We start from the raw sequence: 15,579 nt of genomic DNA on the forward strand, positions 1-15,579 counted from the left end.
TTTCTGTTCTGTTTGACTGTCTTGTTTTGTTTCTGAGACAGGATCTTGATATGATCTTTCTGCCCCCACCTCCCTCTGCAGAACGGCAGGCCCACATCCACAGCCTCAGCCTTAGTTTTTCTTTACTTCATTTTCTTTGCAGAATTTCACACTGCTTTTGCCACGGGCTTTGACTCTGCTTGTGGCTGAGCTTAGAGTTGAAAAGTAAATTCTTTCAAGACAGTCAAAGTGAGGCAAAGCACCACTTTATGTGTTGATGAGCCTTTCTCCTTTCAGAGTCCCACTGCCAGCTGGGCAGCCAGGGCCACACTGGATCACAGGTACCCACTGGGGAAAGCAGTGAGTTTCTAGCTCCCAGTAAAGAGCAGGGAAGGTTTAGAGCAACATACAGCCCTGTTCCGCTCAACTCTTTCTGCGAAAATGAGCCAAAGAGGAGAGGGTTATGACTCTGGTATCTGTCACTCAAAATGATGGTATTGGGGTGGAACCTGAACAGATGTGACAATAGCTTCTTTGGGGGGGAAGATGCCTTTGTCCCTTGGACAGATCCACATCTCCATAGGATCATGACATAGAGTTTAGATCGTGACTCGTTGCTCTTTGGAGGAGCGTCTAGGCAGAGGTCATGAATCTGCTGAGCTTGCTTGCAGAACTTACTGATGCTTGGGTCACTCTGAGCAGGGCAAAGGGGACTGGGTAGACCTATGAACTTGGTTGATGTCTGGGGTGTCTCTGTCCAAACTTGTACTTTCCAGTCAAATGGCAAATGCCACGTTTTCCTTACCATTAGACAGACCTCCTTACAGTGAGCTTTCTGTAACTGGGCACCCAAATAATTAGATCTAAGGCAGAACTGTGAGAACTCTGGGTACCAGAAATCTGTGAGCATCCAATTCCGGGTGGATTTTCCTTACAGAATAGATGGCCGCCCTTGGTGGGCATCCTACTGCACTCTCTGACACTTGTGTGTTCCCACACACGGACACTGGAATAGTAACCCCAAACACACAATGGGTTGTGCTCTCACTGTTGCTCTAGGTGTGAAACATAGCAGGTATGTCTGCCTAGCCCCATTATTAAAGGTGGGCCCTAAGACTCAGAGTTATGAAGTACCTTCCCCAGCAGTGAACTATGTATCAGTGTAACCAGAACTGGAATACACAGTGGATGGTGTATCAGTTGTGCATCAGTTGGTTGGACCAGAGAATGCCCATCTCTAAAGGCATAGCTGGATAAACTGAGTAAGATTTACCTCCTCTAATGTGAGTGGGGGGTCTCAATCAGAAGTAAGATTGTTTTTTTCCCCTTGCCTCGGAACTGAATTGGAGGTGGGGTGGTAGCATGCACCCCTATACCCCAGCACTCTGGAGGCTACAGAGTAAAACCTTCTTATAGAATAAACAAGAGACTAGGCTACAGCTCAGCTGGTGGGGGGGCCTGCTCACACATGAAGTGTTTGTTCAGTCTTCCGCACTGAACAACCCAGAACATGGGAATACACAGTCCTAACCCCAGCACATGGGAGGGAAGTAGAGGCAGGAGGATCAGAAGTTCACAGTCACACTTGCTACATTGTGAGCTCAAGTCCAACATGGGCTACATAAGACCCTTTCTCAAAAATAGCAAAGCAAGCCCTGTAGGTGGGTCTTGGGCCTGCTGGCATTTGTACTAGAACTGCATTCTGACTCTGGGGTTTGCGCTTGCTTGCCATAAGTTTACATCCCTATAATCAATTCCTTATAATAAATCAACCTCTCTGAGCTGTGTGTGTGTGTTGATGTGTGTAAAATGTTGTTTCTTTTACTAGTTAGATTTCTCCAGAGACTTCTAGGACACCAGGTCTATCAAGCTGGCCCACACTCTTTTGCTGACACTTCTGCTATGTGGTGGAGATGCCCCTCTCTTAGTGACTCAGCTCAAGGTCACGTCTCAGCCCAGGTTTCCCCACCAGGACTGGATTTAGGTACTAGCGCATTAGCAGCGCAGACAGACACAGAAGGAAGCCTTCCCACTCATCTCCAGGAAAACGGTGGCCTCCAAGGCACGAGGCCTGCTCACAATTCTCCACGAGGGGAGTCCTCACCGTTCTTGGCACTTCCTGAGTGCAATGAGAAAGGTTAGGGGGAATCCTAAGGTGACATTTCTAAGCAGTTCCAGGCAAGGAATTTGACTCTCCTGAAGGCCATATGTGTGTCGCCCCTATCAAATCTTATCCCTGCCCTGTTTAAAACAAAAGAACAAACAAAAAACACAATAGATGTACCACAACTGTTTTTGTTCTGTGATGCTGGGCACATGCTAGACAAGTATTCCACCCATAAACTCAATCAGTCTTCTTTAAGTTTGAAGAGGTGCAATAAGAGGTCCTTCCAGAATTAACAAGGAATCAAAGGGTGGGCGTCAGCATCCCATGGCTGTTGTCTGCATCCTGCGTGTCATGCAGCATCTAGTTATTCCCCTCCTGCAGTTCCACAGACTCTCTTTCAGTTCGGCAAAGTGATGGAGCCCCTGCTATGTGTAAGACGCTCTGCTAGATGCTGTGGGCAAGGTTCAGAGACTCCTGGCTTCCTGGAGTTTTATAGTCACGGAAAAAAAAAAAGAGACATTAGGCAATTTCAGTAAAGGGAAATGATTACAGTGATAGTGGAAATGTCAAGGGAGAAGGTCAGGAAAAACATTCTCCACATATGAAGTGGCAGTAAGGCTGGGAGCTTGGACACAGGTACAGGATGGGGGGAAGTGAAGGGGGTGGGCTGGCAGAAGCCTAGTGGTGCTGGGTACTGGGGACTCACAAAGAGGTCCCCAAAGACCCTCAAGCAGCTAACTACCAGTTAACTGTGACTACCAAGCACCTGAAATGTGGCTGGTCCCAAGGCGGATGTGCTGTAACCAAGTAAGAGTGGGTTCCAAGAGTAATTTCAGAAGAGGTGGACTATAGGACCACTAGCCATTATATTGACTCAGTGTGGAAATAGTTTGGGTACTTCTTTTTGATGCATCTACTAGAAAATAACCTAAGACAGGGTCGAATTATATAGTTCTCGTTACCTGGATGTGTAAACCAGACTGACCTTGCACTCGAAGTAACCCTCCCCAGGGCTGGAATCAGAAGTGGAAAATTTAAATTACATGTGGCACATAATTGGTTACAGTGCTGTTGCAGACAGTGGCTCATACCTGGAGTTCCAGCAAAAGCTCAGGCAAAATTGCAACTAATTTGAAGCCAGTCAGGGCTACAGAGCAAGACCTACCTGGTTTTACCAAAACCAAAAGAAGAGTTCTGTAGTGCACAGCAATGCTCTCTGCATATGGCAGGAATCAGGAATTCAAGGCCAGCCTTGACTACCTGTCTCAAGTTACACAAGGAGGGAAAGAAACATCTAGACTTCACCCTGAGTGTACTGGAAGTCTTTAAAGTGTTTTAAACAGAAGTGCCTTGATTAGGTTTCCCTTTTCCAAAGAGAAAGACTAGTTAGCAAGAGACTAGAGACAGAAAGCCAGGGGAGGGGCTGTGAGATGCCAGATTAGACAGGCTGGTAGCAAGATAGGACTGGAAGAGAAAACTCTCCAGCTCTGGCTACAAGACAGAAGACAAGGATCTGAAGAGATGGCTCAGTGGTTAAGAGCACTGACTGTTCTTCCAGAGGTCCTGAGTTCAATTCCCAGCAACCACATGGTGGCTCACAACCATCTATAATAGGATCAGATGCCCTCTTCTGGTATGTCTGAAGACAATTACAGTGTACTCATATAAATGAAATAAATAAATCTTAAAAAAAAAAAAAAGGACAGAAAACAAAAAGTAAATTCCCAGCACTTATAAGCTGAGAGAGTGGGTGGCAGGATCAAGGCCAGTCTGTTTCAGGGAGACTGTTTCACTCCTCAGAACAATCACTAATAATTGTTAGTTACGCTGGAGGAATGGACAAGATGGATCATAGAATTCCCATCTTTGTCAATCAAAATGGTTAACCACTCAAGAGTTCACAAGGACCACACTGGGATAGCTGAGTCACAAAACTATTCTAACTTAGGGAATGACACACGTCTCCATAAATCCATATTGACAGAAATAACTAAGGAGATAAACTAGTCTTTTGTATAGAATCCCAAAAAGGATATGAAGGAATTAGCATACTACAATAATTTGCCTCAAAGAAGATTCATACAAGAATGGTAAAAGCAGCCGGGCAGTGGTGGCGCATGCCTTTAATCCCAGCATTTGGGAGTCAGAGGCAAGTGGTTTCTGAGTTCAAGGCCAGCCTGGTCTACAGAGTGAGTTCCACGACAGCCAGGGCTATAAAGAGAAACCCTGTCTTGAAAAACAAAAAATCCAAAAAACCAAAAACAAAACAACAAAAAAATGGTAAAAGCAAACAAAATGGGGGCGAGGGAGGGGGATCTTGGTGCATGCCTAATCCTATCATTCCAGAGGCATAGAAGAGTTGCTGTAAGTTTAAGAAGAGCCCCCCCGCCCAGGCTAGTTGAGTTCCAGGCTAGCCTGGGCTACAATAAGACTTTGTCTCAAAAGTGAGCCAGGTTCAATCAGGGGCTAAGGTGGCCTTTGTAGATGTTCTCAAGAGCAGCAAGACTTTTGGACCAACTGAAATAGTGACCTTATTAAAAGAAAAAAAATCCCATCCTATTTACAACTGCACTAGCAAGTGTCTCTCCAGAGGTGGGCTAGCCCCTCGTGCTGCTTAAGTTCCAGTTTGTCTGTTCTATCTAAGGCGTCGCTTCCTGGTCTGAGTGAGCCGAACTCGAAGAAGTCCTCCAGATGACAGGCCAGCCTTCTCTTATTGGCCACAGCCGTTAACATCATCTTAAAGCAACCTGGCCTCAGGTTCGAATCTGAATGAGATCAGTATGAAGGTGAGATGGAGAATGGATTTTAACACATGCAATAGACCCACTGTGTATACCAAAGGAAAGTCTTTATTGTAAACAAGGTATAAAGTACAACAAAAAATATTGTGCAAATTGTAACTCGTGATTTTTTTTATAATTTTTAAGAAAACTTTTTTTCAAGGGTTCAAGTTTGCATGTCAGAAACCTACGAGATATGGAAATGGTTTAAATGGGACGGTATGGTGGGTTTTTCACTGTGGATTTTGAATAATTTACCTTTACTACCAAATGTATCAATCCATCCACTTTACAACAGAAAGGAAATACTGTTAGCAAAAGTCACTGCTCTGGTGGGTGGGGATGCAGCTCAGTGATGGAGCTCTCACAGAAGGCATGCAAGGCCCTGGATTCAATCCCCAAAACTGCAGGTGTGACCACATTATGACACTCTAAAAAGTCTCGGAGTTTCCCAGATGCCCAGACACTGCGGCGATAAGAACCATGAACATCCTTTGCAAGGTGGAAGTGAATGTTCTAAGAACAAATTTTCCTACCTATCTACTCTGACATCCTGAAAAGCTCCTATAAAAAAGGACATTGTCCGTCTGTAATGGTGATTAACTTTCTAATTTGAAAAAAACACAGTGTATGTTTGATGTAAGTATCCTTTGCTGATGACATAAAGCCACCTTTCTCAAGGAGTTATCTCAAATTCTTGACATCTCTTCTTTACAATACATATTTTCATCTCCAGATTTTTTTCTAAACAAAGTGCAGTGTATTTTAAGTCTACAGAAAACACATTGGTATACAATTTTCAAATCTACACAAAAAACTGCAAGCAAACTAAAATCTAAAGTAGAGTAAAATGCCTAAACTTTCAAAACAAAATGCCAAAAATAATTTTAGCTGCACTTCCAAGCAATTAAATTAACGAGGGTTCCAATCCTTTGGCTCCCCTTTAGCAATGTACAGCTGTTCAACTTCAAATACTAACAATAGTGGAAAAAATGATAGCTTTAGGTATACTTAGTTAACACCCACGGAGTTGACTGGAAAGACTAGGAGTAAGAAACAAGATAACTCTAGGAGAAGGTGACATCTCTGTGTGACAAACTCATTTTCTAGCTCCATTTCTGTACCGTAATTTCCAGCCTCTATATTCTTGAAACCAATGCTTTGAAAGAATCACACTGCAAAGCTGGTCTCAAGTGTAAACGGCAAAAACAAAGTACCCAGTGTGGATGTGACTCAAAACCTGTGCTGTGCTCACTTCAGCCGAAACTTTCCGGACTACAAAGGAATGAAAGCCTTCTCCTCTCTTTATGTGGTAAGAAATGAGCCCTGCCCTCTGTGACCTGCCTGTGGCTGAAGCACTTCTTGTCATCTAACCCAGCTGGGCCTCTCCCAGGCCAGGGGCTTCTGCTTTAGGCCCTGTGGGAGGGCCACAGACTTGCAGAAGCATTTGACACCATCGCTGGCTCCTGACTCTGACCAAAGTTTATTCTGCATCTCCATCTTCCGGCTGTCACTGTGCCGAGGCAGGGGTTGGAGGCAGAGTGATGTCATTTAACTTGCTAACTTCCATTTGCCAGTTTGGCAGCTTCTTGGCAGAGAGGTGACGTCGGGCATGCTTGGTTAAGTGGTCGCTCCTCATGAACCGACGGTCACACATGGGACAGGCAAACTTCTTCTCACCTGTGTGTGTCCGCCGGTGTCTGGACAGTTCGTCGGATCGAGCAAACCTCCTTTCACAGCCTTTCCAGCTACAGCTGAAAGGTTTTTCCCCTGAAGCAAAGAAAGCCAGATGGTTACTATGCATTTACATACAGAGTCTTTAAATTATATACTTTACCACACCAGCACTAAATTCAGAGTTTAAAGCTGAAAGCTGGTCAGTTCATAAATTATCAAATTATTACTAGATATGCTTGGCATCATGGCTCACACCTTTAACTCAGCACTCTGGAGATAGAGGCAGGAAGATTTCTGAGTTCAAGACCAGCCTGGTCTACAGAGAGAGTTCCAAGACAGCCAAGGCTGCACAGAGAAACCCTGTCTGAATATAATAATGTAATGAATACATATATATTATGTGTATTACTAGACGTGTTGCTTCCTCTGCCTCTACTTCCCAAGTGCTGGGATTACGAGGGTGTGTCACCAGGCCCAGGGGCAAACTGAATAATTTTAAAGATATTGAGTCCTCCACCTCCACGCTCCCCCTTGTCTTTGTGTCCGCAGCCAAACTCCACAGAAGGCCCATTTCAGAGACAAAGCTCGGGGTCAGTACCTGTGTGTGTTCTCACGTGGGCCTTCAGATGGGAACTTTTAAAGTAAGTCTTGCCACATCCTGGGTGGTTACAGATGTGACTTCTTACTCTGGACGAATCAATCTGGGGAGTGGCCCTGGCCGCTGAAGGAGAGAATCCAGGTGCAGGGGCAATGGGAGACAGTCTGGTGCCATTGGGGCTCACCACTGGAGGCTTTGGGCTCTGCACAACGGGCTGGGGTACCACAAACATGACGGTGCCCTTGGGCACCTGAGTGCCCATGAACAACACAGGTGAGCAGACAGCTGGTGGCTGGCTGGGAGGAGTGCTGGGGACAACTGTGGTGACAAGAGGGTTGTTTGCAGGAAGGGGAACCATCTGGCAGATGACAGGCAGGGGTGGCACTCCCCCGGTGGATACTGTAGGTGAGGACACCAGTACTGGCTTCTGCACTGGGGACGTAGGAGCTGGCTGAGACCTACAAATGACTGTCTCTGAGGAAGGCACAGCAAAGTCATACGGGGCAGCGCCTGCCTTCTCATCACCATTTGACACTGGGCTGGGCTCAGGCTTGGATCTGTTTGGCGACACAGCAGCACAGGGTATGTTCTTTCGAGTAGCCTCGACATTTACGTGGGTTCTTTTCCGGAAAGAACTGTCCTGATAGTTGAGGATGCTTGCTGCTTTCACAGGGCAGGACTGGTGGTTACACAGTTGGGCATCAGCTGTGTGACGGATGACACTGGTGGCTTGAGCCTTAGGGAGGGGAGGAGCAGCTAATGGACTCTTTTCCTCCTCCTTGAAAGAAGCAGCACCCAGAGGCTTGGCAGCATCAGAGAATGATTTGAAGTGACCAGTAGATGGCGCTGGTGCCGTCAGATTTGACCCCTGGGAGGGTTCGAAGTCAGAGGGGCTGTAAGGTGGAGTGAGACACTACAAATACAAACACAGGCAAGGAAAGAAATTAGAGGTCCATTATGTAAACACTAGAAAATGCTGTCATTTCTACCCACTGAAAATACTCACGAATGCTGGGACTGTGTGAAGGTCAGGTGTCCCTGGAAGCAAGCTATCATCCTCAGAGGTATCAGACACTGGCGTGACAGGCCTGTTTTCAAGGTATTTCTTGAAATGAGACTTCCAGTCGCAGCTCATGGACATGAGCGCTTCCACGGCTTCAAAGTCACTCTGCTCAGCTTTGTTCCAGGGATGCGCTCCCTCTTTGGGCTTTTCAGAAATTAGTTCCATTTTTCCCTCCTACAAAAAACAAAAGGTAAAGCTGATCAGTTATCTAGTAATCCAAAAAAACGGCAGGGATGTACAATGTTGGTTTTTAAGTTTAAAGTTAAAGGCCACCTTATTGACAGTAAGGGAATTAAGACCAATGTCTTAAAATGTAATTTGACTTAGTAAACTACTTCCAAGTTAAAGTGGTATCTAGTTATCTAAAGTCTGAAATTGGTAACTTTACCACATGGTGAAGATTAAGTAAAATAAGTGGACACACACAAATACAGCCAGGCATGGTGGGATACATGTATAATCTCAGGAATGTGGAGGTCAAGCAGTTCGAACTTGTATCTCAAAATTCAAAACACACAAAGCAACCAAAGAGGGAAAATTATTTTATTTTGGTCAAGTCTCAATCTCTTCAGATCTGTGAATTTTATCAGATTTATTCAATGAAATGCTCTTCTGTACCATAAGGAACCAGACAGGCCTAAAACGTAATGTTCTTGGGATTTGCAAAACCAAACAACCCCAAGTACAAGTTGGGTGTTTGTTTTTCAAGACAGGGTTTCTCTGAATAGCCCTGGCTGTTCTGGAACTCACTCTGTAGACCAGGCTGGCCTCGAACTCAGAAATCTACTTGCCTCTGCCTCCCAAGTGCTGGGATTAAAGGCGTATGCCACCACTGCCTGGCCAAATTGGTTTTAATTTAATTAAAACGCGGCTTGATAACGGATCATGCTCTCTGTGCAACACCTTCAACCTAATGTCTCACATTAAAAGTTCTTTGACCTGTATTTCAAAAGAATCACCAACCATCTCTACTTTCCTCTTAAAAATAACTTCCAAATACTTCTGATCAAAGTAGAGGTTGCAAAAATTATGAAAAGCCTCCTAAACTGGGAGGGGGAACCAGGAATATAAGGCTCAAGGCCAACTTTGACTATATAGCAAGTTCAGAGCCACTCAAAAAGACAAAAAGACAAAGCAAAAACCTGACACATCAATAAAATGGCAAAGTCAATCTTAAAGCTTTTGTTTTTTAATGCATATCTTCCTGTTGAGTGTGGGAAAACAAGACGCGGTTCTTGAACTACCACTAACAATGTCATTGCATAATCGTTCGCGCCTTTATGTAAGCTGCAATGGATGAAGACTGTAAGCGTAAAAAGCCTATAGTCACCAACTCGAAGAAAGAGGGGTGAAAAAAAAGAAAAAAAAGGCAGGCAGGGGTGAAGAATGTGCACCGGGAGGGGAAGCTGGGAGGGGAGCGCAGAGCTGGTGCGAGGCAGGAAAGGGAAGCCGGGTGGAGGCGGGGGCGGGGTGCAGGAGGCCGGCGGGGGAGATCCTCGCTGGCGGGGACCGACGGATGGGGCCGCCCTAACCTCAATGAGGCTGGCGGGTGAGTCACCGGGAACGCTGCCCGCCGCGCGCACGTCCCCGCGCCCCGCCCCTGCCATTGGCCAGCCGGCCTGCGGCCCGCGCCCGGATTGGCCGGGCGGCGCAGGGTGGGGGCGCGAGGAGGAGGGGGCGAGGCATGTGAACAAAGCGTGATCAGCGGCTGCTCCGGGCGGCGCAGGAAACGTGAACTGGGAATTGCCGCGCCGTCACCTTTCCCCTACTTCCTGAGCACCGGCCCCCGCCCCCGCCCGGCCGGGGAGGGGCCGCGGGCGCCGCCGCCAACCGCTCGCCAGTGCGCGCCGGGCGGCGCGAGGGCTGGGCGGCGCCGGCTCCGGAGGCGCCCGCCCCTTCCACCTCCCCCGAGCCGCGGTTCCCTTAGGAACCGACAGCAGGGCCGGGCCTCGTTCCCGCCCCTGGCGGAGGCCGAGGCTGGGTCACTCGGGGACGAGGAGCTCCCCGGGCGCACCCGCTCGCCGCCCATCCCTGGCCTCCGCCTCGGCTGCGGGAGGTGGAGCCGGGTCCCCGCGGAAGCCCGGACCGCCGCCCTCCTCCTGCTCGCCGCCCCCGGGGAGCGGCCGGAGCCTGGGGCGCTCCGCCCACTCGGCCCGCGGGACCTCAGCCCACCCGCATCTCCCCCAGGCGCGTCGTCCCTGGCGGCTGCTTCCGGCAACCCGAGCCCCCGCAAGCCCGCGTCTCTGCAGGCTCCCAGACGTGCGGCGCCCACCGCGCGGGCTCCAGGCGCGCGGCCCCACGGTTCCCGCCTCGACACACGGCCCCCGCGTCTCGCGGTCCCGACTCCCCCGCCCAGCTGTCGGGCTCCAAGGCAGCATCCTGCCCTCTGCCAAGAGTAGTCTCTAGGCAGCCACCTGCCTCCGCCTGGGATGGGAGTCCCCTCCCGACGTCTGCGGGGGTGTCGCGGCTCCCCCCACCCCTGCGGCGGCCGGAGAGCCCGCGTGCTGTCCATACCCCGCGCGAAGCCTGCCATCCCCTCCCCCAGCCCCGGGCTAGCCCAGCCGCGCGGTCTCCACCTGGCAGGGGTTCCCCCTCCCCCGACGAGCAGGCGCCCGCCTCTCGGGTAGACAGACCGTAAGTAGTCCTGGCCACCCCGGGTCGCCTTGCTTCCCGGTGCGGACGGGGGGCATCTCCCGCCAGAGCCAGGTGCAGGACGCCCCTCTCCATCTCAACCGCGCTTCTAGGGGAGGCAGCCCCTCCAGCTCCCTCACTCGCTTCTTGGGGTCTCCAAGAGTTCCCCTTGTCTCCTGAATACCCTGGGACAGGATCGCTCTCCCCTGGTCCAGGTCCCAGGCTGCTTCTTCCGACCCTTTCTCTGTACATGCCCCCGATGATGTTATTCCAGCCCACAGGGAGGAAAACCCTTCCTTGCAAGACCCCGCTGCAGCCTGGGTTCTCAGGCGTGGCTTATTTAGGGGCTCACGCTTCGCGCTCCGGCTGGCTCCCCGGCACTGAGAGGCGGCAGAAAAGGACCAGCATCCCCAGGTAACTTACCGGAGCTTGCTGGAGAGAAGCGCCGAAGTTAAGCATGGTTGGCTGCCCGGCCGCAGGTCGCGAGCTGCCTGGTTGCTGGCTGCCTAAACCACAGACGGGAGCGCTGAGACACTAGACGTCGACGCCACCGCGCTCCGCGCTGTCTGCCCCCCTCCCCGTGCAGGTAGCCGCTCTGCCTGCCCCGCGCCGCGGGCGGGGTAGAGGGCGGGGCCTGGCGCCGGCCAATCAGCGGCAAAGGTGTGTGAGGCCTCAGCCAATGAGCTGGCGGGGCCACGCGTGATCAGCGGCTGCCCGGCTGCAAGAAGCCCTGTCAGTGGAGCGTGTACACAACCCGAGGCACCGTGTTCCCTCGGTCCAGCCCCGGGGAACTCCAGGGACCACCTGACTCCGTGACACCCTGCCCATCCCTCGTCTTCAGTCCCCCGCCCATGCCCGGGGGGCGGCGCCGCCGGCGGCGGCGGGGCAGAGCTGAGAGGCGCGGTGGCGGCGAGCAGGCTTTGCAGAGAGCCGGCCCCACGTGGGGGGTGGGGAGGGAAGCCCGCTCCGCCCCGTCCCCTTCGCGCCCGCCGCAGCGTCTGAGCCCGCCGGGGGAGTGGGCGGGACCCCGAGCAGGAGCCGGAGGCTGCAAGCGAGGCTCGGAGCCTCTGGAAGCGCGGTTCTCGTGGGTCTTCCGTGAAAGCAAGAGATGGGTGAACCACAGAGCGGCATTGCTGAGCATTTGCCGGGTTTTGTCACTACAAGCCGGGAGGACCGGGGAGAACCAGGGCGAGGTGGTGGCGGCGGGAGCCCTGTCACTGAACAGACACCTGCTCGCACTCACCGCCCACGCCCAGGCGGCAGGCGCTGGCTCGTCCTCCCATCTGCAGCACAGGCGTTGGCAGCAGGGCCCGCCTCTGCGCGTCCCTCCCGTCCTTGTGGGCGGTTGGTGTGGGGACTAAGGGAAGCCGGTACCAAAGGCTAGTGGCGTGGCCAGGAGCCCTAGACTCGACGCTCGGTGGCAGAATCGAGTTTGAGTTTGGTGTAGTTGAAGTTTAAAATACAATGCTCGAGCTGTTTCCAAGGTGGACCCCGCTTCCCCCAGTCTCCGCCGACGCCCTGCCAAGAAACCGCTTGTGGGGATGGGGTGAGGGAAGCAGGCTTGTAAGGTGGGATTCCTGACCGGGTCAAACACCGAGTTCCTGTCTCTGCCCCCTCCACCACTCCAGGGATTGGGGGCAAGCTGAGCTTCTTAGGGAAGCCAGCCTCCTGTGTGCAGCAGCTGGGGCTGTAGCCTCCTAGTCAGAGAGCTCTTGGCTCCTCGTTGGCGCCCTATTGCCCCGCCCCCTTGCCCGTTTGTGCGGGTTCACAGCAGCTGTTGGAGCCGGAGGCAGTGATAACGGGGCTTAAAGCAATCCAGAGATTTTATCTTTTCCCTTGGACAGGCGGATCATGAGACAAAAGTCACTGCCCTCCTGTGGGCTTTTTTCAGCCTGCCGGGCTAAAAGGGCTAAAGCAAGTGCCCTTTCCCAGTCACGACAGAATAGGTAAAGGAGGGACTTTGTTTTAGAGGCCGCCAGCCCTACCAGCATCTATCTGATGGTTCCTTCTGGTATACCTAAAGCCAGCCTGCAACAAACGTAATGATAATAACGTGGGCCAGAGAGGCCCTGAGTGGGGGTGGGAGTGTGGGGGGGGGGAATGACTGAATGGCCTCCTGTCACTGCCTGCTCTGAATCCGCTGGAGGAGCGCCAACTCAGCAACCCAGGCAGCTCTTCCTGCCTCTCTCCACCCGGTGCCCCTGCTTCTGTCTGCAAGAGTGTCCCTCCCTGCAGGCTTCCTTCCGCTTGGGCTGGCCCATCCTGTTGATCTGAGTCTGAAGGGTTGGAGCAGCTGGCCTGGGCACCTGCTGCAGCGCAGGAAGCTCTTGTGTGTGCCCAGCGGCAGGCCTGCCTGCCTGCCTTCCTGTCAGGGAGCCGCCTCCGGGAGAGGTCACAGCCAGACCCACCAAGCCTGAACCCTGTGTCTTGGAGAATGTGGGGCCTGCTGGCGTGGTGCCCGCACACCCACCCTGCGGGCTGGGTTGCAGGGAGCATTCGGGACTTGGACTGATCACAACACGAAGGAGAAGAGAAAGGGGTAGGAGAAGCTGGTAGAGGTGGCCTGGAGATTCAGAGAAAGCCTTCCCTAGACATTTCAGACCCGCCCCTTTCTATGCGGTCTTAAGGGGTGCTCATTACCAGTCCAGCCACAGTTGCCTCCCTCAAAAATTTAAGTGGGATCTAGTTACTCCCTAGGTCTAGACAGCTTTGTCTCAGAAACACCTATGTACTGTTTATTTTTCAAGGTTGTTCTGTCTGCCTGTCTTCACCCCACCCCCTTCCTATTTTGTCTTAGGAGACAGGGTCTCACTATGCAGCCCTGGCTGTTTGACACTTCCTGTGTAGCCCTGGCTGCCTGGACAACCCTCCTGCCACAGCCTCCCAAGTATTGGGATCATGGGCACTAACTAGGCAGGCACTTGGCTTAGTGTTTCACCTCTAGCTTGCATGAAGCTATTTCTGTCTGTAATCCCAGGACATCCACCCACATCACAGCTTGTTTTCCAGAGCCCAGATGCCATGCTTAAAATTAAGATCACAACAATCCCTACTTAAATAAATGACCTTTGCCTATTGTTATCAGGAGATAAAAGACCACCCCTTTTATGAACTAGAGGTCTCCAGCTACTCACACAACCTTTCCAGCCTTCTAGTAAGTTCTTCCCTTGCCCAGAGCCATCATACAGTGCATAGGTCTCCATGCCACACCTCCATTCAGTAGGTACTGTCATTCAGGCCTCCGTTCACTGATTCATTCAACAAATGTTACTGAGCATCTGTGTATTCTAGGCCGGCCAGTAGATTGGTCTTGAGCTCTTGAATCTCCTGCCCCTACCTGCCAAATACTGGGATTACAAGGGCGTGCCACCACACCCTGCTTTAAGGTTTAATGTTTAATCACAGCACTTGGGAGGCTAAGACAGATTGTCATAAATGAGACCAGCCTGGGCTACACAGTGAGTTTCAGGTGGAGACTGACTACTGGGGAATTTACAGGCTATGGAACGACATAAGACTTGGTGCAAAGAGAGGCCAGACTGTCTTGAAAGAAATGCAATTTTTTTTTTTCTGGTTTCAGTGCTTCCTTGCCATGTTGGTGAAGCCTTCCTTGAAAAGGAATTCCAGGCTGAATTATTTTGCTGCCTCTCCTCCAAAGCACCTTATGTTGTAAGTAAAGCATGGTTTGGATCTTACTGCCAAAAACTTTTATAGTATTGAGTCCTGCCCACACCCTCACTCAGAACTAAACTCCCATAAGACGGTGGCCATTTCATAACGTCCCTGGAACTCTCAGCAAGCCTCCTGCCTCAGCCCCTGAAGGGCTCCAATCACTGACATGAGCTGCTGTACCCAGTTCCATAGTTACCTTTCTTACTTTAGCATTTGTTCTTTAATCGGTACTTGATATGTTTTTTTTCCAATGAATTAAATAAAATACTAGATTGTTTCTGAAGACCCCATGGGATTGCAGACAATGTGGGCTAATATGTGAGTGGAGGTATGAGTCCTTTCCAAACCCTTCTCTTAGATTGTATTGGTACAGGTCCTTCATAGATGTCGTCACCTTGGGCATGAATAAGAGAGACTTTCTACAGCTGTAGGAAGTGGTACCTCAGATGCTGACCCTTGTTGCTAATGGTGTTGGTTTCCCTTCAGTCAGAATAATGAAGACAGAAATCCTCCATTCAGATACTGATCTTAGAACACATTGCACCTACCAGCGAGCTTCTCTTTGCTCTGTACAGTCACCAAGTCTCCGTTTGTCCCTTTATGGCTGTACCACATGCCAGGCATTAATGAACACTGGAGCACCATCATAAAAACAGTTCCTGTGTTAAAGGAATGTCTAGGATAGTGGGAGAAGCTAGTGATGGTAGCTATTGCTACATTCAGGAAGATGCTAAGAGAACTGGCGCACAGACGGTTTTGGGGGTGCTTAGAACAGTGTCAGAAAAGGCTTCCCTGGGTTAATTCTCAAAGCCTGTGGAGTGGGGAATACCAGCCACTCAGTGTACGCTTTAAAGATCTGAATCACACACTTGAGAGGCAGGAGGACGACATGTATGTCATTGAAGGGATGTAGGAGAATGTTGGTTCCAGGGTCAGCAAGGGTAAGTGATAACGGGGATGGCCACATAGGCTACTCATTCTAGCCCAGTGTGGAGAATGGACCTGAGGAGTAGGAGCTAACACCAGTGCTGAGGCAAAGGTGACAAAAATGAAGCCTAAAGAAAGGAAGTAG

The 15,579-nt window shown here is 50.7% G+C and overlaps 1 protein-coding gene and 1 long non-coding RNA gene across 4 annotated transcripts in view; one reads left to right on the forward strand and one right to left on the reverse strand.

Moving 5' to 3' along the window:
* Positions 1 to 2,260: 2,260 nt before the first annotated feature.
* Positions 2,261 to 11,429, reverse strand: Klf10 (Kruppel like factor 10). 2 transcript variants are annotated; one of them, XM_031358851.1, is made up of 5 exons: positions 11,259 to 11,429; positions 8,148 to 8,378; positions 7,142 to 8,054; positions 6,547 to 6,636; positions 2,261 to 2,560 (listed from the first exon to the last, which is right to left on the reverse strand). In XM_031358851.1, exons 1-5 carry the CDS (start codon positions 11,292 to 11,294, stop codon positions 2,484 to 2,486), a joined length of 1,347 nt encoding a protein of 448 aa, XP_031214711.1. In that variant the 5' UTR covers positions 11,295 to 11,429; the 3' UTR covers positions 2,261 to 2,483. The 2 variants fall into 2 exon arrangements, with proteins under 2 accessions (XP_031214711.1, XP_031214710.1); XM_031358850.1 differs by lacking the exon at positions 2,261 to 2,560 and having other exon boundaries at positions 4,914 to 6,636.
* Positions 10,124 to 15,579, forward strand: part of LOC116082054 — a 20,946-nt gene continuing 15,490 nt past the window's right edge. Inside the window, exons 1-2 of one of the 2 annotated variants that reach the window (XR_004115146.1) lie at positions 10,124 to 11,421; positions 14,416 to 14,504. This is a non-coding gene — a long non-coding RNA (uncharacterized LOC116082054). The remainder of the gene's footprint in view (positions 11,422 to 14,415; positions 14,505 to 15,579) is intronic. The other variant, XR_004115145.1, reaches the window with a different exon arrangement.

Source organism: Mastomys coucha, unplaced genomic scaffold, assembly GCF_008632895.1.
Source record: "Mastomys coucha isolate ucsf_1 unplaced genomic scaffold, UCSF_Mcou_1 pScaffold7, whole genome shotgun sequence".
Taxonomy (NCBI): Eukaryota; Metazoa; Chordata; class Mammalia; order Rodentia; family Muridae; genus Mastomys; species Mastomys coucha.